This window comes from Caretta caretta, chromosome 12 (genome assembly GCF_965140235.1).
Source record: "Caretta caretta isolate rCarCar2 chromosome 12, rCarCar1.hap1, whole genome shotgun sequence".
NCBI lineage: Eukaryota > Metazoa > Chordata > Testudines > Cheloniidae > Caretta > Caretta caretta.
The window spans coordinates 35,397,931-35,425,171 of record NC_134217.1 but is presented as its reverse complement, the minus strand read 5'-3'; the positions used below and the strand labels follow the sequence as shown (position 1 = coordinate 35,425,171).

Below are 27,241 nucleotides of genomic sequence, written 5' to 3'. Positions count from 1 at the left end.
AACAAGGGTCACCCAATGAAATTAATGGGCAGCAAGTTTAAAACAAACAAAAGGAAGTACTTCTTCACACAACTCATAATCAACCTGTAGAACTTGTTGCCAGGGGATGCTGTGAAGGACAAAAGTATAACTGGGTTCAGAAAAAGAATTAGATAAGTTCATGGAAGATAGGTCCATCAATGGTCATTAGCCAAGATGGTCAGGGATGCAACCATACTCACAGTGTCTCTAAACCTCCATCTGCCAGAATCTGGGACTCAGACAACAGGGGATGGCTCACCTGTTTTGTTCATTCCCTTTCAAGAATCTGGCACTGGTGACTGTCAGACGACAGAATACTGGGCTAGATGGACCACTGGGTTGACCCAGTATGACCATTCTTGTGTTCTTAAGAAAAGTTCTGAATAAAAATGTAGGCCGATGGATAAAACCATGAGCCTGGAAAGAAAAATACTGCTCTCAACAGCAGCAGAGTTTCAGTGTCTTTTCTCAGGCCACTCAACTACTCAGAACAGGGAGCCCCAATTGCTAAAGACCTTTCCAGTTTCCCAACAGTTTCTCCAACACCACTTTCTCCTCACCTTCCTAGCCCCACCCCGAACACCCAGGTGAAAGGCAAAGGTCTGGGTTAACCCCTTAGGTACTGGGCTTGTGAAACATCTTTCTACCTTATCACAAAACAAAGAAATTGATGGCCATGATAAATAGCGTAACAAGTGAAATCCTCCTTAACATAAAGAAACTTTGCAAGGAATGACTATTTCATGTGGAATTAGGAAGCTGCTCCTCCATACATTTCATGCACACACACACTGCTGCACAAATTCTTGTCATACTGGTCAGACCAATGGTCAATTTAGTCCAGTAGCCCATCGTCAACCAGGCGAGTACCTGATGCTTCAGAGGAATGTGTAAGAAGCCCTGCAGTGAGCAGTTATGGAATAACCTGCCCATAGAAAAAAATTCTTCCTAGTCCCCATTAGTTAGAGTTTGGTTTATGTTCTGAAGCAGGAGAGTTTATAACTCTTCCAAAACTCCTGTTTATTATTTTAGTATTTTCTGTTATAACTCTCTCTCCTTATCTATGGGAATGTTCATTAATTGTACATATTGGAAGTATATTTTTTAACTTTCTTTCAACAGTGCCCTACAAAGCACTGGAGAAACTAGGAATTTATCATCATTTCCCTTGTCCCGTGCTACCAGACAACTGACATTTTACTTAATCTACAGTACAGGAGACTTATATCTGCGCACATGTTATCATTTCATAGTGCAGGACCATTGGGATGTGCCATTTTCCATGCTCTCTGGGTAACAATCATAAGCAGAATATGAGATGCTTTGAGAAAGTCACTGGGAGGAGCTGAAATTGGCTTTGATACTTAATTCCTATTTTTTTCCTCTGACATTTGCTACTTTAGAGTTTTGATGTTAGTCTTGTTCTAATGAGAAGCTCAGGAATAGGACTGTCATCTACTGAACCCTAGAAAGATTGATGGTAGGGAGGAATATTATATCCAAAACATAATATATATAGGCTAATATATAAAAATAGTCCTAATATATAAAACACACATATGGAGTCCCTGGGTGAAATTATTTTCCCACTGAAGTCAATGGGAGTGTTTTTATTGACTTCAATAGGACCAGGGTTTCATCCTGTGTTTCTAGATAGCCAACTAGACAGATTTTATTTTCAGGAAGCATATAATGTGTATGTATTTTAATATTTTTTGAGCATTTGCTTAGAGGTTGGGGTTTTTTTTGCAGATATACTATATAAATTGGCTGAATAAGTAAACAATAAATCTTTTATTTCAATAGACTGTTTGAAGCAGGGAAAGGTGTGCTTTCAACACTGTGATGGAGAGTGTGGAAGTATTATTTTATATTATTTGTCTTTTTTTTTTGTTCTACTCAAGAGAAAGTTTTATGTCCGATAAGTCTCAGATAAGTCGTGGCAGAAATAAAAAAAGCAGAGTAAGATTTCCTAGTATGTGCAAGTAGAAGGTTATTTCTCACTGAAATTGGTAATAGTGAGTTTGGGAAGATGATCATTCAGCTTTCAAAGGAAGAAAGCAGACGTAAGTTATCTACCTCTGGATGGCTGGGGGGGGGGGAGGGGGCTGGGGAAGAGAGAAGAGGGTAACAAAAGGTGTGGGGTGAAATAAACTAATCAGTTCTGAAGAAATTGTACCTGAAAATTTCACCAGGAGGCAGCTTAGACCGTTTTGTTTTATGGCTAAAATTCTTGGCAAAAAGACTTCTTTTCCTGTGGTTTCCTGGTAGAGGAGACTCATGAAGGCTGAGGGGCCTGACAGAGAGATGTGGAATCTCAAAACAAGCACCCTGCTGGAAGGCTTTATTGTATCTTAGGTAATATTCCTCCATTTGGCACACAAGCCCAAATGTACAAAGCTAAATGAAGTAGCTGATGTACTTGTAATTCAGCCCAGATACCAAAACTTTTAAATCACGCCTGAAAATAATGAATAATTCACAAGTCATTAGAGTGACCACAGGCAGACAAAGTACAGGCTGTGCTGAAAGAATAATTTCCATCTTGGAGAAAGAGAACTCTGCATACTGTGACTGCTGATTATAAGCAATTACATCAAGCTAAGTCAGCAAACTCTCCATACATAATGCGCAGCCCATTGAAGTCCATGGCACTGACTTCAATGAGGCTAAAATCTGATCCCCTATGAATAAAACAAAGGATTCAGATTCCTCATTATCTTTTGAGGTGCTTGCTTTCAAGCCTAAATCTTGAAGCTAGAGATAAAACCCAAACTGCTTATTCTAGAGCCAAGCATCAGGACACCTCCTTTAAGGGCAATCTCAGAGCAGGCAGCTCAGGGGAGGAAAGTTCTGTGATCTTATTCTCACTAAGTTTCCTCCAAACTCAAACCACATTGTTAGGGAAAAAGGTTTCCCCTCCCGTCTAGGGTTAGGAGGGTAGCCTTCCCTGGACTTCTGTATTAGCCAAACAAAACACAGAGTTGTGGCTCTTGGATAAAGTGAGGCACTTTAATGCTAGCAAGTACGACAGCTGAAGGGCTCACCAATTCCTTCACAGAGGAAAATGGCAAAGCCCCGAACAAAGAACAGAGATGAGCTTTTATAGCCTGGTTCAACATACATTGTGATATCTCTTCCAGTTCAAACCGGTTAACCCAGTCTGTTTGAAGTTCTGGGGTAGGTATGAACATGGAGGCTTATCTGTATAAGGAATTCTTTCCCCAAAACGGGGAGTACAGGTTACACACAATTCACATTCTTTCTACCCATAACTTTAGAGAGAAAACAGATAAGCATAGAAAAAAGACAGAAGCCTAGCTTTACATGATTATAGGGTTGTCTTCTGGTTCTTTTCTTTAGCAACATGGTGAGCTCTTAAGCTTGGAATCACTGTCCCACTCTGGCCAGACTGTGTCTTGAAGTCACAGGTTCACATGCTACACCTCCCCTGAGAGTGCTCTGGGATTGGGCTCCGTTCCTCCTCTTTCTCACTGGCCCACAAAAGAATCATGGCCACTGTGCTACCCATTAGACAGGTACAGCTCATGATCCTCTCTGTAGATGGTCCTCCTACCTCTCCATGATCTTTTAGGGGTGTTACCAAGGAGCTATGTTTGAGCACAGAGCATGCAATTGTAGCTGGCCCTTGTGCAGCAGGTGCAAAGGAAAATAAGATTCTTTGGACTTTCTCCATGCCTTTCTGCACCCACAAAATGGCAGCCACAATCTAGCCCTGAGCAGCAGGTATTTCAGTCTCATTTTCAAGCCTCTTAACAACATTAGCTGAAATTATTGCTCCCTAGCATCCCCTTGCTACTCCCCTGGGCCCGTAATTACAGCCTCCCTGGCAATCTAATTAGTGTAATCCCAGCATGAAATTTCAACTGATGATGACAACAGTATTTTACTAACCCATTACTCCTGTTCTCATATAGAAAACCATCCTGGATTTATGGGGAAATAATAGAATTCTTATCCCCCCAAGGACTGCACGGCTAATGCATTTGAGATGCCTTCATTTTGAATATCTATTCAGTAACAAAAAATGTATGGGCCCTGCTTCAAAACCCCTTGCTGACTTGACTGGGATTTGGATCAGGCCTATAATGCATCAAAGCATGTGTTCCTTAACAGTTATAGCATCCTGCTGTGGAAATATTATGCAGTTGCCTGTGTCTTTTGAGTCTTTGTCACAATGGTGGTTTTCCAGAGGTTTATTCACAATATTTAAATGAACATTTCAGTTTTAGTCAAACATCAAGAGCAGGTTTCATATTAATTTACTATCCCAAGGTGTAGGATTTTAATGTGTTAATCTATTGGACAGGTGGACCATATTTTAAGGCAAGAGCAAATGATGGGTACTATGGAGCATTCGGGAGAGAGAGAGAGCAATATGGACTCAGATCCTCAAAGATATTTAGGCACCTAACTCCAATGGAAATATCTTTGAGGATCTAAGTCATGCTGATTATTATCGAGTTTAGTGTCAATTTGCTATGGCCCAGTGAATTCTTCTAATTACATAGACACTGGGGGACCTGAAGGTAATGGAACTATGCTGATTTACACCAGCTGAGGTCTGACGCACTGTGACCACTGGATGGTTTTCTGATCATCTGGACTTTGCCAGAAGACCCAGTGTTTGACTCTCTTATCACTGAGGTGAAGTGCTCAATGTAGTTTCTCATGTACGCGACATTTTCTAAAGTTTATCCAATTCCTAAGTGACTGAGGGGATGGGGGAGGCAAGTTGTGTTTGACTCTTGCCTTCAGGTTGAACAAATAACATTTTTAGGCTCAGCCAGGGACAAGGGAAATAGTGAATCCATCACAGCCCATGGCAGTTGACGTTTGCAAAACTGTCTTGATGTAGCGGCTCAGAAGATAGCACTGGTATCATGTGATGTCATAAATATAAAGGGAAGGGGTAAACCCCTTTAAAATCCCTCCTGGCCAGAGGAAAACTCCTCTCACCTGTAAAGGGTTAAGAAGCTAAAGGTAACCTTGCTGGCACCTGACCAAAATGACCAATGAGGAGACAAGATACTTTCAAAAGCTGGGAGGAGGGAGAGAAACAAAGGGTCTGTCTATATGCTGCTTTTGTTGGGGATAGAACAGGAATGGAGTCTTAGAACTTTTAGTAAGTAATCTAGCTAGGTATGCGTTAGATTATGATTTCTTTAAATGGCTGAGAAAAGAATTGTGCTGAATAGAATAACTATTTCTGTCTGTGTATCTTTTTTGTAACTTAAGGTTTTGCCTAGAGGGATTCTCTATGTTTTGAATCTAATTACCCTGTGAGGTATCTACCATCCTGATTTTACAGAGGGGATTTCCTTACTTCTATTTACTCCTATTTCTATTAAAAGTCTTCTTGTAAGAAAACTGAATGCTTTTTCATTGTTCTCAGATCCGAGGGTTTGGGTCTGTGGTCACCTACGCAAATTGGTGAGGCTTTTTACCAAACCTTGTCCAGGAAGTGGGGTGCAAGGTTTTGGGAAGCATTTGGGGGGAAAGATGTTTCCAGACAGCTCTTCCCCAGTAACCAGTATTTGTTTGGTGGTGGTAGCGGCCAATCCAAGGACAAAGGGTGGAATATTTTGTATCTTGGGGAAGTTTTGATCTAAGCTGGTAAAGATAAGCTTAGGAGGTTTTCATGCAGGTCCCCACATCTGTACCCTAGCGTTCAGAGTGGGGAGGAACCTTGACATGGTGGCAGAGTGGTGGGATTAACCTGAAATCATTTTGAGATCCAGTTGAGATTTTTTGAACTAGAAATACAGATTTTAAAAAGGAAATTTTTTTGCCTTTGGAAAGGAAGTCCAGAAAGCAGCTGAAACTGAAAGCAGCTTGTTTTTTCTCTGCTTTGTGGCCAAGCAGAGACAAAAGGGGATTATCTTTGTGAATTGCAGGTTTTCTTTGCCTAGAGGCAGGGTACTTAACTCCTGCAGGGAAATTCACAGTCTTCCAACCCAGAGTTTTTTTTCCCCTAAAAGTAAACAAGGGGGGGGGGGAGTGTTCTACCGATTTGCCTGGAGACAAAAGTGGCAGGGTTTTTTTGTTTTTTTTTAGGATTTTGATTTTTTACAAGGAGCACAAGTTTGAAAAGGAATTTTTTTTTTCCTTTAGGCTGCTGGTAAGCAGGTTTCCAAGTAGTTGGAGGTTTTTTGCTTTGATTTGGGCCCAGAGCAGAGACAAGGGAATTGTCTTTTTCTGTAGGCTGACAAGTGAGCTGTAGCTCACGAAAGCTCATGCTCAAATAAATTGGTTAGTCTCTAAGGTGCCACAAGTACTCCTTTTCTTTTTGCAAATACAGACTAACACGGCTGTTACTCTGAAACCTATCAGAGAATAGGTATTCTATTCCAGCACAGCAAAATTTTACAGCCAAGTTTTGTTTGTTTATTTCTAAACCTCGGGTGTAAAGTTAGTTAAAAACAGAGAGGTTAGAATGACAAAATCCACGGCTCGACAAAAGCTGGAATTAGCCAGATTTCAGGCTGAGGAAAAACAAAGGGAACATGAAAGACAGATAGAACTCATGCGGCTGAAGAAGGAGGAGAGGGAAAAAGAGAGGAAGCATGCACTGGAGATGGAGAAGGTAAAGGCTCAGCAGAATATACCAACAAACCCTAGCAATCCTTCTCCAGGTACCACTCCTCATCCAAGAAAGTTCCCCACCTACAAGGCAGGCGATGATACTGAGGCCTTCCTAGAAAACTTCGAAAGGGCCTGCCTTGGGTACAACATCTCTACTGACCAATACATGGTAGAGCTGAGGCCGCAGCTCAGTGGACCCTTAGCTGAGGTGGCAGCTGAAATGCCTAAAGAACACATGAACAAGTATGAACTGTTTAAATCCAAGGCGAGAGTCAGAATGGGGACAACACCCGAGCATTCTCGTCGGAGGTTCAGAGCCCTAAGGTGGAAACCAGAGATGTCATTTACCCAACATGCCTACCACATTGTGAAACATTGGGATGCCTGGATATCAGGAGCAAGTGTTGAATCTCCAGTAAATTTGCCCTTCCTAATGCAAATGGAACAATTCTTAGAGGGGGTTCCTGAGGAAATAGAAAGATACATCCTAGATGGGAAGCCCAAAACTGTAATCGAGGCAGGAGAGATTGGAGCCAGATGGGTGGAGGTGGCAGAGAAGAAGAAAACTGGTCGCAGTTGGAGCGGAGACCAGAAGGGACAACCCCAGACCACACCCTATTACCGGGGGCTGCCCAAGGCCCCACCTACCTCCCAAAGAACCCTCCAGACACCTTATCGTCCCACCACCCCATTCTCCAGCAACCCACCTCGCCCCAGTGACCTGTCAGCTGGACGATGTTTTAAATGTAACGAGCTGGGGCATGTAAAGGCCAACTGCCCCAAGAACCCCAACAGGTTACAGTTCATTGCACCGGAATCACACCAGAGGTCCGCAGGCCCAGATACCTCCCAGATACCCTTGGAGCGGAGGGAAACTGTGAGTGTGGGCGGGAAGAAGGTCACCGCGTGGAGGGACACCGGAGCACAAGTGTCAGCTATCCATGCTTCCTTAGTGGACCCCAATTTAATCAACCCAGAGATCCAAGTGACGATTCAACCCTCCAAGTCCAACGCTTTCAATTTGCATACAGCCAAGTTGCCTGTCCAGTACAAGGGCTGGTCAGGAACGTGGACTTTTGCAGTCTATGATGATTATTCCATCCCCATGCTGTTGGGGGAAGACTTGGCCAATCATGTGAAGCAGGCCAAGAGGGTGGGAACGGTCACCCGCAGCCAGGCTAAAGAAGCCGTGAGGCCTAGCTTTGTTCCGGAAACTTCTATCAGGACCCGGTCAGAGGTGATGGACCCGGTCCCCAGGCCAATGTCTGCAACAGCAGTAGTGGATCCAGTCCCAGAGATCCAGACGGAACCAGTCCCAGAACCGGAACCAGCCAAACAACCAACACCAGACCCATTGCCAGCACTGAATCCAGTACTTTCAACCTCAACAACAGAGAGCCCCACCGAACCTGAACTGGCAGCAGCCGATAATCCTACACAAGAGGCTCATCCGGAGCCTGAATCCCAACATAGTGCACCTGCGGAGAGCGGTTCACCGTCAACAGAAACAGCTCCATCCCCTACATCGCTTCCAGAGGGACCAAGCCTAGGTCCACAATCCCATGAGGAACTGATGTCTCCAACATCAAGGGAACAGTTTCAGACCGAACAGGAAGCAGATGAAAGCCTCCAGAGAGCTTGGACGGCGGCACGGAGCAACCCACCGCCTCTCAGCTCTTCTAATCGATCCAGGTTTGTTGTAGAAAGAGGACTTTTATACAAGGAAACTCTTTCTGGTGGACACCAGGAAGACTGGCATCCTCAGAGACAGTTGGTAGTTCCAACTAAATACCAGGCCAAGCTCTTGAGCTTAGCCCATAATCACCCTAGTGGCCATGCTGGGGTGAACAGGACCAAAGACCGTTTTGGGGGGTCATTCCACTGGGAGGGAATGGGCAAGGATGTTTCTACCTATGTCCGGTCTTGTGAGGTGTGCCAAAGAGTGGGAAAACCCCAAGACCAGGTCAAAGCCCCTCTCCAGCCACTCCCCATCATTGAAGTTCCATTTCAGCAAGTAGCTGTGGATATTCTGGGTCCTTTTCCAAAAAAGACAGCCAGAGGAAAGCAGTACATACTGACTTTCATGGATTTTGCCACCCGATGGCCGGAAGCAGTAGCTCTAAGCAACACCAGGGCTAAAAGTGTGTGCCAGGCACTAGCAGACATTTTTGCCAGGGTAGGTTGGCCCTCCGACATCCTCACAGATGCAGAGACTAATTTCCTGGCAGGAACTATGGAAAACCTTTGGGAAGCTCATGGGGTAAATCACTTGGTTGCCACTCCTTACCACCATCAAACAAATGGCATGGTGGAGAAGTTTAATGGGACTTTGGGGGTCATGATACGTAAATTCGTAAATGAGCACTCCAATGATTGGGACCTAGTGTTGCAGCAGTTGCTCTTTGCCTACAGAGCTGTACCACACCCCAGTTTAGGGTTTTCCCCATTTGAACTTGTATATGGCAGTGAGGTTAAGGGGCCATTGCAGTTGGTGAAGCAGCAATGGGAGGGATTTACACCTTCTCCAGGAACTAACATTCTGGACTTTGTAACCAACCTACAAAACACCCTCCAAACCTCTTTAGCCCTTGCTAAAGAAAACTTACAGGATGCTCAAAAAGAGGAAAAAGCCTGGTATGATAAACATGCCAGACAGCGTTCCTTCAAAGTAGGAGACCAGGTCATGGTCTTAAAGGCGCTCCAGGCCCATAAAATGGAAGCATCGTGGGAAGGGCCATTCACGGTCCAGGAGCGCCTGGGAGCTGTTAATTATCTCATAGCATTCCCCACCTCCAACCAAAAGCCTAAGGTGTACCATATTAATTCTCTAAAGCCCTTTTATTCCAGAGAATTAAAGGTTTGTCAGTTTACAGCCCAGGGAGGAGACGATGCTGAGTGGCCTGAAGGTGTCTACTACGAAGGGAAAAGCTGGTGGTGTGGAAGAGGTGAACCTCTCCATGACCCTTGGGCATATGCAGCGACAGCAGATCAAGGAGCTGTGCACTAGGTACGCGCCAACGTTCTCAGCCACCCCAGGACTGACTGAACGGGCATACCACTCCATTGACACAGGTAATGCTCACCCAATTAGAGTCCAACCTTACCGGGTGTCTCCTCAAGCTAAAACTGCTATAGAACGGGAGATCCAGGATATGTTACAGATGGGTGTAATCCGCCCCTCTGGAAGTGCATGGGCATCTCCAGTGGTTTTAGTTCCCAAACCAGATGGGGAAATACGTTTTTGCGTGGACTACCGTAAGCTAAATGCTGTAACTCGCCCAGGCAACTATCCAATGCCATGCACAGATGAACTATTAGAGAAACTGGGATGGGCCAGTTTCATCTGGTAGAGATGACATCATCTAAGTCATCTCTACCTTGGACTTAACCAAGGGGTATTGGCAGGTACCGCTAGATGAATCTGCCAAGGAAAGGTCAGCCTTCACCACACATCTCGGGCTGTATGAATTTAATGTACTCCCTTTCGGGCTCCGAAATGCACCCGCCACCTTCCAAAGACTTGTAGATGGTCTCCTAGCGGGATTAGGAGAATATGCAGTCGCCTACCTTAATGCTGTGGCCATATTTTCAGATTCCTGGGCAAACCACCTGGAACATCTACAAAAAGTCCTTGAGCGCATAAGGGAGGCAGGACTAACTGTTAAGGCTAAGAAGTGTCAAATAGGCCTAAACAGAGTGACTTACCTTGGACACCAGGTGGGTCAAGGAACTATCAGCCCCCTACAGGCCAAAGTGGATGCTATCCAAAAGTGGCCTGTCCCAAAGTCAAAGAAACAGGTTCAATCCTTCTTAGGCTTGGCCGGTTATTACAGACGATTTGTACCACAATACAGCCAAATCGCCGCCCCACTGACAGACCTAACCAAACAGAAACAACCAAATGCTGTTCAGTGGACCAAAAAGTGTCAGAAGGCCTTTAACAAGCTTAAAGCGACACTCATGTCTGACCCTGTACTAAGGGCCCCAGACTTTGACAAACCGTTCCTAGTAACCACAGATGCGTCCGAGCGTGGTGTGGGAGCAGTTTTAATGCAGAAAGGACCTGATCAAGAATTCCACCCTGTAGTGTTTCTCAGCAAAAAACTGTGAGAGGGAAAGCAACTGGTCAGTCACTGAAAAAGAATGTTACGCCATTGTCTAGGCTCTGGAAAAGCTACGCCCATATGTTTGGGGACGGCGTTTCCACCTGCAAACCGACCATGCTGCACTGAAGTGGCTTCAAACTGTCAAAGAAACTAACAAAAAACTTTTTCGGTGGAGTTTAGCTCTCCAAGATTTTGATTTCGACATCCAACACATCTCAGGAGCTTCTAACAAAGTGGCTAATGCACTCTCCCGTGAAAGTTTCCCAGAATCAACTGGTTAAAATCGTCCTTGAGATGTGGAAAATATTGTTAGTCTTTATGTACGTGGTAGTATATTTAGAGATGCATGTGTCTTATTACCTCTGTTTTTCCTAGAGCTCCAGGAAGAAATCCCAGCCAGTGTTTCACCCTAGCTGAGATTTGGGGGGCATGTCATAAATATAAAGGGAAGGGTAAACCCCTTTAAAATCCCTCCTGGCCAGAGGAAAACTCCTCTCACCTGTAAAGGGTTAAGAAGCTAAAGGTAACCTCGCTGGCACCTGACCAAAATGACCAATAAGGAGACAAGATACTTTCAAACGCTGGGAGGAGGGAGAGAAACAAAGGGTCTGTGGGTCTGTCTTTATGCTGCCTTTGCCGGGGATAGACCAGGAATGGAGTCTTAGAACTTTTAGTAAGTAATCTAGCTAGGTACATGTTAGATTATGATTTCTTTAAATGGCTGAGAAAAGAATTGTGCTGAATAGAATAACTATTTCTGTCTGTGTATCTTTTTTGTAACTTAAGGTTTTGCCTAGAGGGATTCTCTATGTTTTGAATCTAATTACCCTGTAAGGTATCTACCATCCTGATTTTACAGAGGGGATTTCTTTACTTCTATTTACTCCTATTTCGATTAAAAGTCTTCTTGTAAGAAAACTGAATGCTTTTTCATTGTTCTCAGATCCAAGGGTTTGGGTCTGTGGTCACCTATGCAAATTGGTGAGGCTTTTTACCAAACCTTGTCCAGGAAGTGGGATGCAAGGTTTTGGGAAGTATTTTGGGGGAAAGACGTTTCCAAACAGCTCTTCCCCAGTAACCAGTATTTGTTTGGTGGTGGTAGCGGCCAATCCAAGGACAAAGGGTGGAATATTTTGTATCTTGGGGAAGTTTTGACCTAAGCTGGTAAAGATAAGCTTAGGAGGTTTTCATACAGGTCCTCACATCTGTACCCTAGCATTCAGAGTGGGGGAGGAACCTTGACATGTGACCTCAACCCTAGAACAGAAATCTCCATTGGTACGTTGCACCTGCTGGATGAGTGTTTTTTAAAATTTAATCTTCCTTTTGATTTGAATGTTATAGCATACTTGCAGATACTGGAAGAAAAGATGTGGTTCATACTAGGGCTCAACTAGGGGCAAGGTCTAAATGGCCTAGTAAGTCTTCTACATCTCTGAACTATTTCCCTTCATTACATCAAATTACCTAGTATCTGTGCAGTCACCACAGATTGAATAGTACTTTACACACAGAGCAGAAAGAGAACCAGAACATCCATAAAATAATCCCTCATTTAGGGTTAAATTTACTTCTGTTCAGACTTATGCACCATTTAAGTCTCAGTTAATTTCTATTTTCAGGGCTTAAGTGGGATTTAAATAGTCCATATGCCTTGTGCTGGGCCTTTGCACAAAGATAAATTTCATCCATTCAGACTCATAAGAATAATACAATTAAAACAACACCAGTTCACTTGAATAGCTTTTTAACAGAATGTAACATGGCTGCTATAGAAGTAGCTATTTGCTGCGTTTGTTTCCCCCCAATACCAGTACACCCATGAAGATGCACATTTCTTCTTCTTTAATGATTTCTGATGTCAGTTCAGAGATTGCTCATTTATTTGACCTTCTGTTTGTTTTGCGCCAGGGTGAATGTTCTCAGAAGTGCTATTACATCTTTGTCATCGAGACCATCTGCGTGGCTTGGTTCTCGCTGGAGCTCTGCCTCCGATTCATTCAGGCGAAGAGCAAGTGTCACTTCTTCAGAGGCCCCCTAAATATAATTGATTTCTTGGCTATTTCACCCTATTATGTTTCCCTCATAGTGGTAGATGACGAGCCAAGTGAGGAGGCTGAGAGGCCGAGCAGCAACTCATATTTGGAGAAGATTGGACTGGTGCTACGAGTCTTACGTGCCTTGAAGATCTTGTATGTAATGCGCCTTGCCAGGCACTCCTTAGGCCTGCAGACTTTGGGGCTCACGGTTCGAAGGTGCACCCGAGAATTTGGCCTGCTTTTGCTCTTTTTGTGTGTAGCTGTCACCCTGTTTTCTCCCCTGGTCTACTTGGCTGAGAATGAATCTGGGAAGGTCCTTGAATTTACAAGCATTCCTGCCTCATACTGGTGGGCTATCATCTCAATGACCACTGTGGGATATGGAGATATGGTACCAAGAAGTGTCCCAGGCCAGATGGTGGCTCTGAGTAGCATCCTCAGTGGGATTCTAATTATGGCTTTCCCAGCAACCTCGATATTCCACACTTTCTCCCATTCCTATTCAGAGTTGAGACAACAACATGAAAGATTACAGTCCCAGCTAAACAGGATAAAAAGCACCAATCACTCCGGTGAAACTGATACCTTCAATGAGTCAGACAGTTTGACTTCAGAGGCGCCAATGTCGCCGATTAAGTACATTTACAGAGGAAACTAAGGCTTGCTGCAAAATGTCTTTAAGTACATGAATAAAGCAAAGCAACAACATGTGACTTACCATGTGCAATGCAATTGCTGAAATGGGTATAATAAATTGACCAAGCCAAATGGAGTCTGACAATACATCACTATGGACTTAGTCGTACATCACTTTGACTAAGGAAGTCAAAGGTCAGGGGTTATTCAACAACAGATATTTATTAAGCACTACCATTCTCTTCTTATTGATAAAACTAATGATAAAGTCCAACTTTGTCTATATCATAAAAAATATCCAGCTGAATCCCTAACACTGAATGAGTAGCAAGCAGAATTTTGCTGACCTAAATAACAATTGTTCTTTTGTTTGCCTTTGAGTTTCCAGTGTTCTTTGCAATTAACAACTGGAGCCAAGCATTAGAATGGATTCTTGTAGGGCTACGCATCATTGCCCTTTTTACAATGCTCATCAATTGGTATATAAAAGAGTCCTTGATATCAATACATATCTATATCCAAAGGCACCAACAAGCTAAAATAAAAGTTTTTAAAGCTCGTTCTGCAATTACATGATCTATCTATAAGTAAAGAATTGCACTGCTACTGTAAATGATTTACATAATCCCATAAAAGACTTTGGTTAAAATGCAATTTCAATCTGCCATCTGTAAACATTTCACACTAGATACAAAAAGTTTTCAGGCTTTTTTCTTACATGTACTCGACTCAGATAATGACGAAAGAATTAAAAAAGCTTAGTGACTAAAAGAGAGGAATCAATGTTATCCTGTTTATTGGAGTGTGATGGTGTGTCACCATGTAAGAAAGGTTAAAAATAAATCTGGCAGACATGATAGCACTCTGATATTGATGCCCTTTGAATATTTAGAAACAGTGAAATGAATTATTTAGGATGGGACAATAGGTGTAGTTAGGAATGAGGGGATTAAACAGAAAAGGGTTTGGTTGAATATCAGGAAACATTTCCAGAAAGGTATTTGGTTTGGTTTCCTACAGAAAATTGTGGACACGTCACTTGAGACATTTAGATCCAGACAGGTCAAGGCACTAGACAATGTAATAAGCCGCAATGTTACCTCATGGGATAATCTAGATGGCCTAGACAGTTTTTTTGCAATTCTAACTTCTTAGATGCTCTGAATTAAATTAATTGGGACCTAATGTAAAGTGTGGGGCCTAACTTTATGAACTAACGCCTGAGTTCAGCATGGTACTTACATGTAGGGCTTGTCTACACAATGAGTTAGTACTCAGCAAGCTGGGGCATAAATTTACAGCACGCTAGAATGCCTCACACTAACTGTCCACGTAGGCCCTAAAAGTTCCCTAGTGTGTTTGACCTTTTGCTGTTGCACAAAGCACCCGAGGGAACTTTTGGTGCATGGTAGCAGTGTCCACATGGCCAGTACACCCTAGCTTGCTGTGCACTAACTTGTCCTATAGACATTCTCATAGGCTTCAATGGGACTAGTCTCTTAGCTAACGTTAAGTACATATTTAAGTACCTTGCTGAATCAAAGCCTAAATTAATTAAGTTTCAGACCTGACTGGCAGTCTAAATTATTGTGTTTTTTAAAATCTTACTAAAGTCCCACGAAAGTGAATATTATGGTCCAAATTTTCAAAGGGCTGTGTTATATATGCACCACTGCAAAGCTCCAATCTCACACTGTACTTTGCAGGACAAAGCCCCAATGCATTCACATTCATTGTAAACATATAATTGTTCAGGAAATTGCACATGCAATCACCTTATTTGCACATACAAACGTGCAAATACAGTGTTATGTGACTGCAATGGGTGTTTACACATTTTGTGTGGCTCACCCTTCATATGGATATTTGAGAATTTGTATTTATCCTAACTGCCTCATTGTTTATAAATAGTAAACCACAACCAGGATTATTTATCATTGCAATGAGCTGAGAGAGGGTTACATGACTTGGAATTATGTCCTGTATTGTCTGGTGTTTGACCCTGTGACCTAAAACAAAGAAAACTCAGCAGGTCAGAGATCTGATGCTCCAACATAATCAGGGCATGAAGATACTGTATTTGAGGCATTTAAACTTATTTCACACACTGAACCAAATTCTGCCCTATTTTTTACCTCTATCCACCTGATTTCTATCTGTAACTAAGCTAACCCATATTGTCCTACCTGCCAGCAAGTCTTTAAAGCACTGGTCCCCAAACTGTGAGGGGCATGCGGCAGAGCCTGGGCCAGCATCCCCTGCTCCGGCCACAGTTTCGCTCTGCCCCCTGCCCAGCTCTGCCCTCATTCCCTCTCCACCCCCAGGCCAGCTCCGATTCTAACACCAGCTGTTCCTCCATCCCCAGTTCAGCCCCCAGCTCTGCCTTCAGCCCAAGCTCCTCTGCTGAGCCAACTGTGCAATAAGGGAGGGGGACGCAGACAGATTCCATTATTGGTAAGGGGGGGCCTGACAGGAAAAGTTTGGGCACCGTTGCTTTAGAGTATATACCTCTGTGAAATACACATTTACATTAAAGCATTGGTATTCTCTGGAAACATATATAATTAGTCAATGCCATTGATTTTCTTTCTTAAATTAGTAGTTTTTATCGGTTTAAGAATTATTTCAACGTGATCAAGTGCATAACCAGCCCAGCAAAATTGTTCTAAAAAAATTAAATAACCAGGTAAGTGCATGGCCTTTTTGTTGATGTCAAGTGTCGTATCGGTTTAATTTCTGATCCGTCCTTTGTCAAGCGGCTATATCATGCTCAGTCAACGGTCCCAATGAGCTAAGCCTCAATTCAGCACTTAAGCACACAGGTAAGTCCTACTGAAGTCAATGAAGTATACATCTGTTGAACAGAAGTAGGGATTACTCGCATGATTCCGCTGAAGCGTGTGTTTCCATGCTAGGGCCTTAAGATACATTTCTATCTCTAATTGATCTCATCCTATAGCTTGGTCTGGGCTGCACTGGCTTCCATTGAAATTGGCCTTCATGATTCACTGTGTTAGTAGAAAGAAAAAAAAATGTGTTGAAAGGAACATTTAGTGCCTGTATAATTCAGTCTAGTAATGAATTCAGTACAGGCAGTTACAATTAACGGATGTTGTTGCTGCCAAGTACATATCATTTCATAACCAGACTTATGAATAGTTGAGGTACCTGACGTTCAGCTGCTCTTAGTTTCAGCTCTGTTTTTTCCCCTCAGCTAAACCTCGGAAACAGCAATCAGCAGCACTGAGAAATATGGTCTATTATCAAGGTATGGACCATAATTTTAGCTCTTACTGATAGCATCACATTCCTTTTAAAGCACAGGCCCTCTCTGTCTCTGGGGTCAACCTGCTGCTGGGTCATAGCTGGGTCACAGGGTTCCCCTTCCAAATCCTGCTCATGCTTCCATGTTTGGGGAGACTGGAAGAGACCTCATCCTGCAAGCCAGCTATTGATTCCACACATGGAGGGCAACACACAGAGAGTAGTCTGGCTCCTGCTTCAGATTTGCTGCCACAGCAACTGCTGAAAGAGGAAGCGAAATAGTTGGAGACAATGGTGACCAAGCGAAATGGTTGGAGAGTACAATGTAGGGGCTTCAGTGAGAAATTGACACAATCTGAAGGATCCCTCAAGATATTAATTAGAGATGGATCAAAACAAGGATCATAGACCCTCACCTGCTTTTGAACTTTGCTGGAGTTTGGATTTGGATTCCCTGAACAAAACCCACACACTAGTGTACTGGTTCCAGGTCAGACCTCCAGGATCTTATTTTTCTATTTCATTGCAGCTGCCCCAGAAATTTCACCAGACCAGTGCTTCATTCTCCTAGTGCGAATACAAATTACAGCTGTTTGAAAACCACCATTTTATTTTCCTTTCAAAAATTTGCAGAAGAATGTTTGCCAGTGTGGGTTTGCACTTCGAATTTCAGTGTGTGCTTACATTTGCATCAAAAATATAAATTTCCACATGTTTTCAGTGCAAAGACCATTTTATCTTGGCAACAGGCCTGTTTTTCTCGAAAACATCCATTTTCATTGAGAAAAAGGGAATCATTCTGCTATGGGTACTGCTTTGAGAACTTGCATATAAATGGTCTCATAAATAAATAAAAGTGTTTTGAATTTTATTATAAATATTTTTCCACCTTAAATTAATGCATATAGAGCAGTGTTGCCTAGTGGATCGAGGGCATCACCTTTGTGCCTCAGTTTCTCCATCTATAAAATGCAGCTAATGAGACTGATCTTTGTAAATCACTTTGCAAGTTATTGATAAAAACTATATCTATATAAGAGCTAGGCATTATGATTATTATATTTTATTTTATTGTATGTATTGTTATTATCATAACATCATTAGCAAAACTCCCACTGACTTCACTGGTGGAGGATTTTGTTAGCTTAGTTTTTTGTTGGGTGTCATGGAATCTGCTACAGCTTAACAGCTATCTTCATTGTACAGCCTGAGGTTTGTATCCCACACACTAGCATGCATATATAATTAAGGATACAGGGTTTAATATTTAACTCAGATAAATTCATCAGTGCGATTAGTGTGATAGTCTGATGAATTCTGTTACAATTTACTCCTGAATGTACTGCATAATTTAATCATGAATCAGACAGCAAAGTGAAGCAATTTAGGTGCACTCAGTATTGTTATTTCAAACTTTATTAATTAAGGGAGAATTATACATTTCTGCTGAATAAAATTGACTAAGCACCCTCAACTAAATCTTATTCATAATGAATTGTGCATAATGAATTCTGATTATTATGCAGTAAATTATTTTAAAGCTTGATACTAACCTTTAAATACAGATGAAGACATAAGAATATTCATGAAAATGAAAATGAAAACGAAAACAAGTTCTCTAATCGGCTGAGAGAAAGTTTTAGTCTCCTAACACTAGTGATTTTTCTTAATCACTCATTAAAATAAAACAAAGAGTGAAGATTTACTGTGTAATATTCATTTTCTAATCAGTCATAGAAGGTGAAAGGCCAGATAATTCAGCCCAGCTCCCTGCTAATGCATGATTGTTCCTTATGCTACGTAAGCTACTGTTCTGTCCAATCTAGTTTTAAATATCTCAGATGACAGGGCTTCCACTATTTCCCTTAGAAGATTATTGCACAAGCTTAATACCAGAATCACAGAAGTTACAGATGGAAAAGACCTATTAATTCTAATAATATATGAATAATACTGAACATTTTTAACATACACACTTGTATCTTTTCTGGCCTCTCTTTTGAGAGAGTCAGGTGGGTTTTCCCTGTAAGCAAAGCACAAAAACTAGGTAAAATAGTACTCTTTGTTTCTAGGCAGGTAACATTTATCTATCTTGATTTCTACTATTTCATTGTATGTAAGTGTTCACCACATAGTGGACAAAATTTTCAGCTTATGGGTGCTGTTCATTTGTTCTATTCATTTTTTGCAGTGTTAGGATTGGTCTCCTAAATTACATAGCATTTTTTTTTCTGGGTGACTGAAACGTTTTAATCAGCAGAATGAAGAATGAAGAACAAAGAATGATTTGTAAACAGACTTGTTTGTCCATAGGCACCTGTGTATGTAAGCAAAGAGGAGTATTGGTAGGAAGAACAATGCTTCCCTAAATTGCAAACAAATGTATTTTTTCACAAATAGTGATTTTTTAAGATGTACAAACATCATCAAACAAAAATATTCACTCAAATTTTGAATGGCTGTTTGCAAAATTTGACCAAGCCCTATTCATAAGACATCATCCATGGATTCTGAAAATACATATGCATTTAGGAAGGCATCTATGAGGAAGCAGATTTCTCTAGATTCGGTCACTCTGGTGTTATATATGAAAAGTTTTATTGAGGTCTCTTCATTAATGCCGTCTCACGATGAAAACACAACCTTCTTCCAGCTGGCCATTGTACAGGATCCTTTATACATGTACTGCTGATATCTCCCATGGCCAATGTAGTGTGACTTGGTGAAAAATGAATGAGATCTAGTGGCTTCTTGGAGGAGGATTTGTGGCTGAGAGAATAACTAGCAAAAATTCACACTCAACATCTAAGTGAACAGAGATTCTACGTAGCTAACATAAGCACTGAAATGTTGGGAAGTCTCCCCAAAAGTATCTGAATTTTTGTGGTTCCTTTTTCTGTGATCACCACCCCATCCCCTTTTACAAGTGTTAACATTCTACTTCCAACTGACCCCAGCTCCCAGGAGCTTGTTCTATCTTTGATTCTAAAGGTGAGTTATGTGCCCAGCAGCTGTTGTAGTCTCTCTGCTCAGTTCCAATGCCTGGTCTACATGAAAAATCTCTCACATGCAGTGCATTGTGGGGCTTCCTCTTTTATGAATGAGATTTCCATTCAGACTGACACCAGGGACCAAGAGATTGGTACAGTAACGGGGACCAGGAACATCAGCACCATGGGAGGAAAGCCTATGAAGCATCTTAGCCAAACTTTAAAGTAGAGTTGGGGGCCAGCTTGGGGACAGGCTGAATAGTCAGGCTGGATTTTATTTTTTCTTGATTTGATCACCCATGAAAATACCAAATGGCCTGCAATAAGGAAATGCATGTGTTCAATAGGAAATGGTTGGAACAGACCCTTTGGATAATTTTTTAGAAAGTTATAATCTGTTCTATCACCATTAATAAATTCCATAACTACGTAATGAAATGTAATCAAGCAGACACAGCACCTATTGGTATTTGAAATTTTAAATCTTTAATACGAGGTCCACTGCTTCATACCTGGCAATTTTACTTTTTTTTTTTTTTTTTTTTTTAAAATAGACTTTACTGCAGTGATACTCAGACTGAGGCTTAGGAGCCGCAAGTGGCTCTTTAATGCGTCTCCTGAAGCTCTTTGTAGCACATGATATTAAAACATTGTGATTTATTTATTAACCAGTCTAAGTTATTAACCAATTGTAGAATACTTGGTCAGTCATTTTGCTGGCAGAATTATATATTATAAGTAGTAAATGAAATAATGAATTCATACTACTGTGGCTCTTTTGGGTAAGTTTGGCTCCTGAACCACAGAGGTCTGAGCATCACTGCTCTAATACTTAATGTAGTTGGCCAGAGTTCTGTATATGTAGGCAATAAAGTAATATCTTTCAAATATTCTTGCTCAGTAGTTCTAGGGTTCAGCTATGTACCAGTTACTGTTCGATATTAGGCACAAATCACTGGTTATCATCTTGAGTGTTTCCATGACCTTTATTATCACCAGCTGTCATCATACTAACTTTTATCAACAAGAACAAATTAGGTGTAAAGTCTTCTCCTTAAAATTAAAGTGACTCATATACACCTGAAAGGTTGCAATATATATCTATTTCTAGCCCATCAGTGGGACCTGATTCTCCATTTCCTCATGCCATTTACATCAGTGCAAAGTGGAAGTAAAGTGCTTCCAAATTGGAGTAGTTGCATTTTATACCCACCTTGCACAGCTGAAAATGATGACACAAGCTGTAAGACAGTGGAGAGTGTGCTCTTATGGTATCTCCATGCCAGTACAATAACTTTTCAGATCACACTAATTACCGGCATCATATTATCACAAATGACATGAACTTTTATTATAACAAAAACTTTGCTGAGGTTTTCATAGCTTGTCTTTTAGTCAGCCTAATGTTTCTGTCCCTTTCACCCACAAAGATGGACAAGGACTAGACTGGATAAATTCTAAATTCTGTGTCTCCAGAGTTCATTTTTCTGCCTGCTTGCACATGGATCTATATGAGGAAATGCCAGTTTTCCAGAAGACGTGCTATCTCAATAAAGGATATTTTTCCCCAATCCCAAACTTATGGATATAGTGCAATAAACACTCACGATTACTTGACTCCATTAATGGATGGAAAAAGCCAATAAAACATATGGTAAGCCTTTTGTTTCTGTTAATCATCAGGCAGGCGGACTGCCAGATAGGCAAATCTGTTAAGGTTTTCTAATTACAAATTTCACTTGCAAATTACTTCTTTCTTAAAGTATCTTCTTTACAGGAACACAGCAGATAAACAATATGGTACAAAGAATTATATTTTTCAATGGGCTAGATTCTAAGCTGATGTAAAGAGGCCTAGTTCCACTGAAGCAGTGTTGTAGAAGGAACAGATAGGTCCTTACCGAAGGGAGGAAACTACTTTTCAAATCTGAGTCTGTTCAGTAATTCGTAAAAATGAGATGAGAAACAGAATTCGACTCTGTTTTAAAAACTCTGAGCCTGAATATACAGGAACACCATACAGAAAAACTCCCATTACTACAATAAGAATTTTGCCTGTGGTCAGGCATGAGGATTGTGAGACCAGCTCCTGTATACAGTTGGTGTTTTAAGTTCTATTGATTTGTTCAGGTATGAAGAGGTTACTAATAAAAGGCTCTAGTTTACGGGTAGATTGGGTTGAATAAGTAAAAAAGTATGATTCACTAAAAGAATCTGAAATTAAATTTGCTGTTAAACTTGGGGCCATATAATGCATTATTTTATTTGTACAACTACCTATATTCACCAAAGTATTTGTGATTTTCCATTTGAACCAGAAGCAGATTATTCACTGTTCGTTCTTTGCCATTCATTATTCTCCTGTTAAGAACTTTCAGATGTCCATCCAGAAAGCAGAAATATACTATATGACAAACCACACATGCCCAAAAGTGAATAAATAACTAGTCAAGGTATATGGCGAGTGAACTGTCAATAATTTGGAAAGTATTCCCCCCCCCAACTATTTTTCAAATACTTACAAATACTAGATATTCACTGAAATCAGGAATGGTTCCTGAATGATTCATAGACTACAAAAAGACCTAAATTCATTAAATTTTTGCTTCGACAAATGCTATTTGGCCAGATCCATTTAAAAGCTCTATAATAGCTGATAAATCTGCTCATTTTGTAGGAGGTGTTTGCAAACCAATAGAATTTAGTACAGTAGTTTTGAAAGTTAATATAGATAATTCCACCAGCTCAATAAGATATGTGTTTTTTTAAAAAAAACAAAACAAAGCAAAACAACTTATTTCATATTAGAAGAGGATACTTACAGGAAATTGTAGGCGGAGATTTATGCAACAAGGGAATCTGAGATTGTGAAATATCCTGTCTGAAAGAGTACAGAATTCTGAATTGCATTTCTGAATAGGATTGTTACTAAGAGTCCACTGCAGAGAGCTGTGGTGGGGCAAAATCTGCGGTGTAAAATCGCAGATGGGACATCACCAGAGCAAGACACCTCCTTTGAGGTCACACTAGAAAGTACAAAAGGTAAAATGAGTTTTAAATGATCACCCTTGGGGACAAAGCATATCCGCGGGGTTGGCTAATAGACTTTCTGGTCTTTAATCACGCTGTTTGTTGAAACAACAACAAATTAAGGCCCTGATCCTGCAAGGTCCTGAACACTTTCTTAAACTGCTAAGAGCCTTTTGCACTCACGGAAGTGCAGAGAGGCTGAGCCGCCCAGCACACTGCAAAAGCATGAGAAATCTGCTGAAGGTTAAGGTACAGCAGCTTAGTTTTATGCTCTTGTTCATCTAGAACTCTGGCACAGATTTACTCAGGCTTTCTCAGGAAAACACTGGTCCTAAAAAGAATTGTTTTAAGGTAGATAGTTTCATGCTGCCTGTGGGATGCCAAAAGATGGAGAATCAGAGCCAGATGCTCAGCTGGTGTAAATCAGCATAGCTTTATTGAAATCAATGATCCTTTCCCAGTTTACACCAGTTGAGGAGAACACTTTAAGGCACAGATCCTCAAAGGTATTAATGCAAGTTAGACACCTAAATACTTCTGGGGTCTGGGCCTAAATGTTCTTCTTTCTGCTGCAGCAATCTCTCTTCCACCCTTGTCATTCAGCACGCGCATTAAGCCTATTGTGTTATTCAGAGGTGTAAAACAGAGTATTGTAAAGAAAGACAGAAAAAGATTATTCATCCTTTTTACCATCAGCACCTAAGAATGATGGGAAGAGCAATCCACCAGATTGGCTTGACTGTGACACTTTACCCTTCAGCAGTTTTGCTGTCATGAACTGCAGGCCCCAGAAATGCATGCAAGTCAAATATAGACCCTTGTATATTTCCATCCTTAACTGCACTCTGCCATTGCAAGCACCTTTCCCCCACAACCCTCTGAAGCATATACGACCCATTCTCTGAAATGGCCACAACTGTAAAGCCATCTGCTAGTAGGGATCGTACTAGGACATTCAAATCCCAGTTTTTGAAAGGCAGGGATCGTAATAGGACATTCAAATCCCATATTAGATCTGTATTAAGTACAGGAGTACTTGTGGCACCTTAGAGACTAACAAATTTATTTGAGCACAAGCTTTCGTGGGCTACAGCCCACTTCATTGGATGCATGCAGTGGAAAATACAGTAGGACGATTTTATATACACAGAGAACATGAAACAATGGGTGTCTCATGTTCAGATCTGTATTGTGGCTGATCCCATGTGGGATGCAAGAATGGGCAATGGTGTTGCATGGTGGCAGAAGAACATACAAGAAATCTCCCCTTATCCTTGTACAGAAGCCAATTACAATGGAACCATTGTTCTGTGCTAGTTCTGATGTTACTCTCTCCAGAGGGAGAGGGGAGAGGCTAGGTTAAGGGGGATATATATTGGATAGGTAGAAGTGAGAGGTGGGAATGTCAGTACCTGCAGCTGTCCATTAGAAACCGGCTGTGTGCTTGCTATATGCTAGTTTGCCTAGGTCAGGAGAGGATATATTTTAATTAGAGCTCCGGGGAGCTGTTGAACAAGCTCCTCTAGGGCCTGATCATATAGAAAAGCCAGCGTAATCACAGTTGTTTACTTGCTAAGAGCTGGATAAAAAAGCAGCTCTGAGAGTTGCCATTATTTATTTATGTGATTCTCTCATTTTATTCAGAGAGTGAGAGCAATCAGCAAAGAAAGTCTCCGGAAACAAAACAAGCCCACAGAAGCATTCATTTTTCCTAAGTGATTTCTCTGTTGAATAATCAAGCTTCTACTAGGTTTGGAAGCTTTTCTTTTTCAAGAGAGCTTATTAGCCAAGTGGCTTCTTCCAGGCTCTCACTGGAACGCAGATCACCAAGACTGTCTAAGAGTTTAATAGGAGTTTCCAATTGTATCCACTGCATGGTCTTTGTAATCAGAGATCTCACAATATTCATTTAGTTAATGAAAACACAAGACTGTATTTAATTTCAGCAATATTCAAGCATGCACTCTTTTGTGGATGTATTTTAATTAGTGGTAGAGGATACTGTTCCTAACATATTAAAGGAACTGCATTCATATAATCAAGGGAAAAGCAGAGAGAAGAGCTAACCCAGGGCCTGATCCTGCTAACACATATGTGACACGTATGTGGGACATCCCACTGAACTGTGTTTGCCTGACTAGAGCCTTCAATGGAATGGGGAGGCAGTGTGGCCTAGTGGAGAGAGCACTAGAAGACTCAAGAGACTTAGATTCTATTCCCAGCTTTGCCACTGGTCTCCTGGGTGGCTTTAGGTGAGTCACTTCGCCTTACTGTGCCTCATCTTTAAAATGGGGATAACGGTACCTCCTTGGTAAAGCACTCAGATATAATGCCTAGCACAACTGTACCCTCAGCTCAATTGAGGTCTCAAAGTTCTACTGCAATGCAAATAATGATACTAAGTGGGGATATCGTGAAGGAAAATACTCGTATGTTGTAGCACTGTTTTCTTACAGGGGATTGCAAGAGGAGTTCTTATTCTCTGTAGCGTATGAATTACCAGACTGGATCTTACCAAGATCCATCTGTCTGTGACAGATGCTTCAGGTGCAAGAAATCCTGTAGCAGGCAGTGATGCAATATTCTGCCCATGAAATATTTTATTCTAGCCCCATATGAAAGGCCCAATTATAATTGACATCTAGGGCTCCTGTTATGCAAATACAGTTTAAAGGGACTAATCCTCTCTTTTTTCTTCTCTTCTCTCTTTATTTCAGTGACACCGAAGCATCTCCCCTACCCTGATAGTGGAGACTCGCCATCAAAATCTCGGGTCAGGAGGCACTTTTGAAACCAGCTTCCCTTAAGCCCCCACTATATTTACTGGGCTGCTTAAAAAAGGTCTTGTTACTGCTGCTTTAGCAGTACTTGTTACTACTACCGCCTAGTGCCATGTGTGCTACACAGTGAATGATGATTGAACAGATAACCCCTGCACTGGAGGAGAGATGTTACTGGCATTAACAGCTGTCTAGGAAAAATGGAATTCACAGCTTTGATTGGTTCATACTGAATTAAGATAAAATGTAAAATAAATGTTTTTTTTTCATTGTTCTGAATAGAATGACCATTTATTACATGGACAACTTGCATTAGGCAGGGTGATATGTGACAATGTTGAATGCTGTGGTGATATAAGGAAACCTTGGGATCCTTTTGTGTCTGTTCCCATTCTTTGGCTTATGGTAGCCAGTTGTACCCTACAATACATTTAACCTCCAAGCTGTTGCCTTATGACTGAAGTAAGCTAGCAGTCAGTAGGTCTAAATCAGATTCTTTCTTCAAAGAAAAGCAAGAGAACTCCCACCATCCTGATATTCTTGTCCTCCCTCTAGTGCGCTCGTATATGAATTGCATTTACATACTTCTGTGCTACTCAGTTAACATTAGAAACAAAATAAGGACTTGTGAAGCCCTTTTTCAAGGCTGGCTAAACTTGCTATTCCTGTACTTGGAGGTTTATTCACCATACTCACTACTGTTTGCATACAGACAGCTCATTTGAGTTCCTCCGATTCCTTCCTCGGCTTCTTTTTGCCCCTTTTGTATGAGAAACATAACACCTTTATACCATCTGCCCTCTGCATCACCTACAGATTTTTTTGTATACTTGTCTCCATAAGTTACCCTTCTAGTTCCTTTTCTCTAAGCAATCCAGAGCATGCTGCTCGCCGCAGTCCACCACACATCGCAGAGCCAGAAGAATGAACCCTCAAAACGCTCACATACCAAACTAACAGGTACTCATGTAATGTATAACTTGTAACTAGGATGGATACGCTGTTGCTTTCCTTCCTAATTACAGGTGTCAATCGCCAGCTTCTAAACTTACATGGTTGCCCCTTCCTTTAAGCTGCTCTGAAGTGTGGAGAACCACAAACACATTAAAAGCTGCACTGGGTCATTTGGCCTGACAGCGGAGACTTTGAAAAGCTGAGAGTACATTTCAGTCTGGTTTATCATAGGGGCAGGAATATTCACAAGTTTAACAGTCCCAGAAGAACTGTAAGGGGTCAGTGTGGGCTCTTCAGCCACAGGGCTGCAATGAAGAGGCAGTTGTACTTCTCCAGCAGAAATTCTCAGGCAAATTTGCCTCCTGGGGCTCTATGGAGCACCATCACAATGTCACAGATGAGGTAGGGCTGTCATTCCCACTCCCTTTGTGCTGTGGTAGGTACTAGCTTTTCAGAACCCTCACACTCTCACATGCAAGGACACGGCTTTTCCAAGTCCCCTAAGCCATGCGCACATTGGGGAGCACTCTTTGTGCCCTCCCCTCATTCCAGACACAACCAAGCCCTAACTATCCATTATGAAAGTAAAGGTCCTATGGCAGCCCATTATATCACAGCAGCAACGTGATACTTTTTAAAGATCCTGGGCCCAGTATGTTTCTCCAACATACATAGATTCATAGATATTAAGTTCAGGAGGGACCATTATGATCATCTTGTCCGATCTCCTGCACAACACAGGCCACAGAATCTCACCCACCCACTCATGCGATAAACCTCTCACCTATGTCTGAGCTAATGAAGTCCTCAAATCA

General features: G+C 41.6%; 1 protein-coding gene across 2 annotated transcripts in view; it reads left to right on the top strand.

Annotated features, from left to right (window-relative positions):
* Positions 1–14,359, top strand: part of KCNG4 (potassium voltage-gated channel modifier subfamily G member 4) — a 30,306-nt gene extending 15,947 nt beyond the window's left edge. For both annotated transcript variants that reach the window (XM_048816930.2, XM_048816931.2), the window contains one exon: positions 12,645–14,359. In XM_048816930.2, the coding sequence (XP_048672887.1) occupies positions 12,645–13,430 (786 nt within the window). In that variant the 3' untranslated portion in view covers positions 13,431–14,359. The remainder of the gene's footprint in view (positions 1–12,644) is intronic.
* The last annotated feature ends 12,882 nt before the right edge of the window (positions 14,360–27,241 follow it).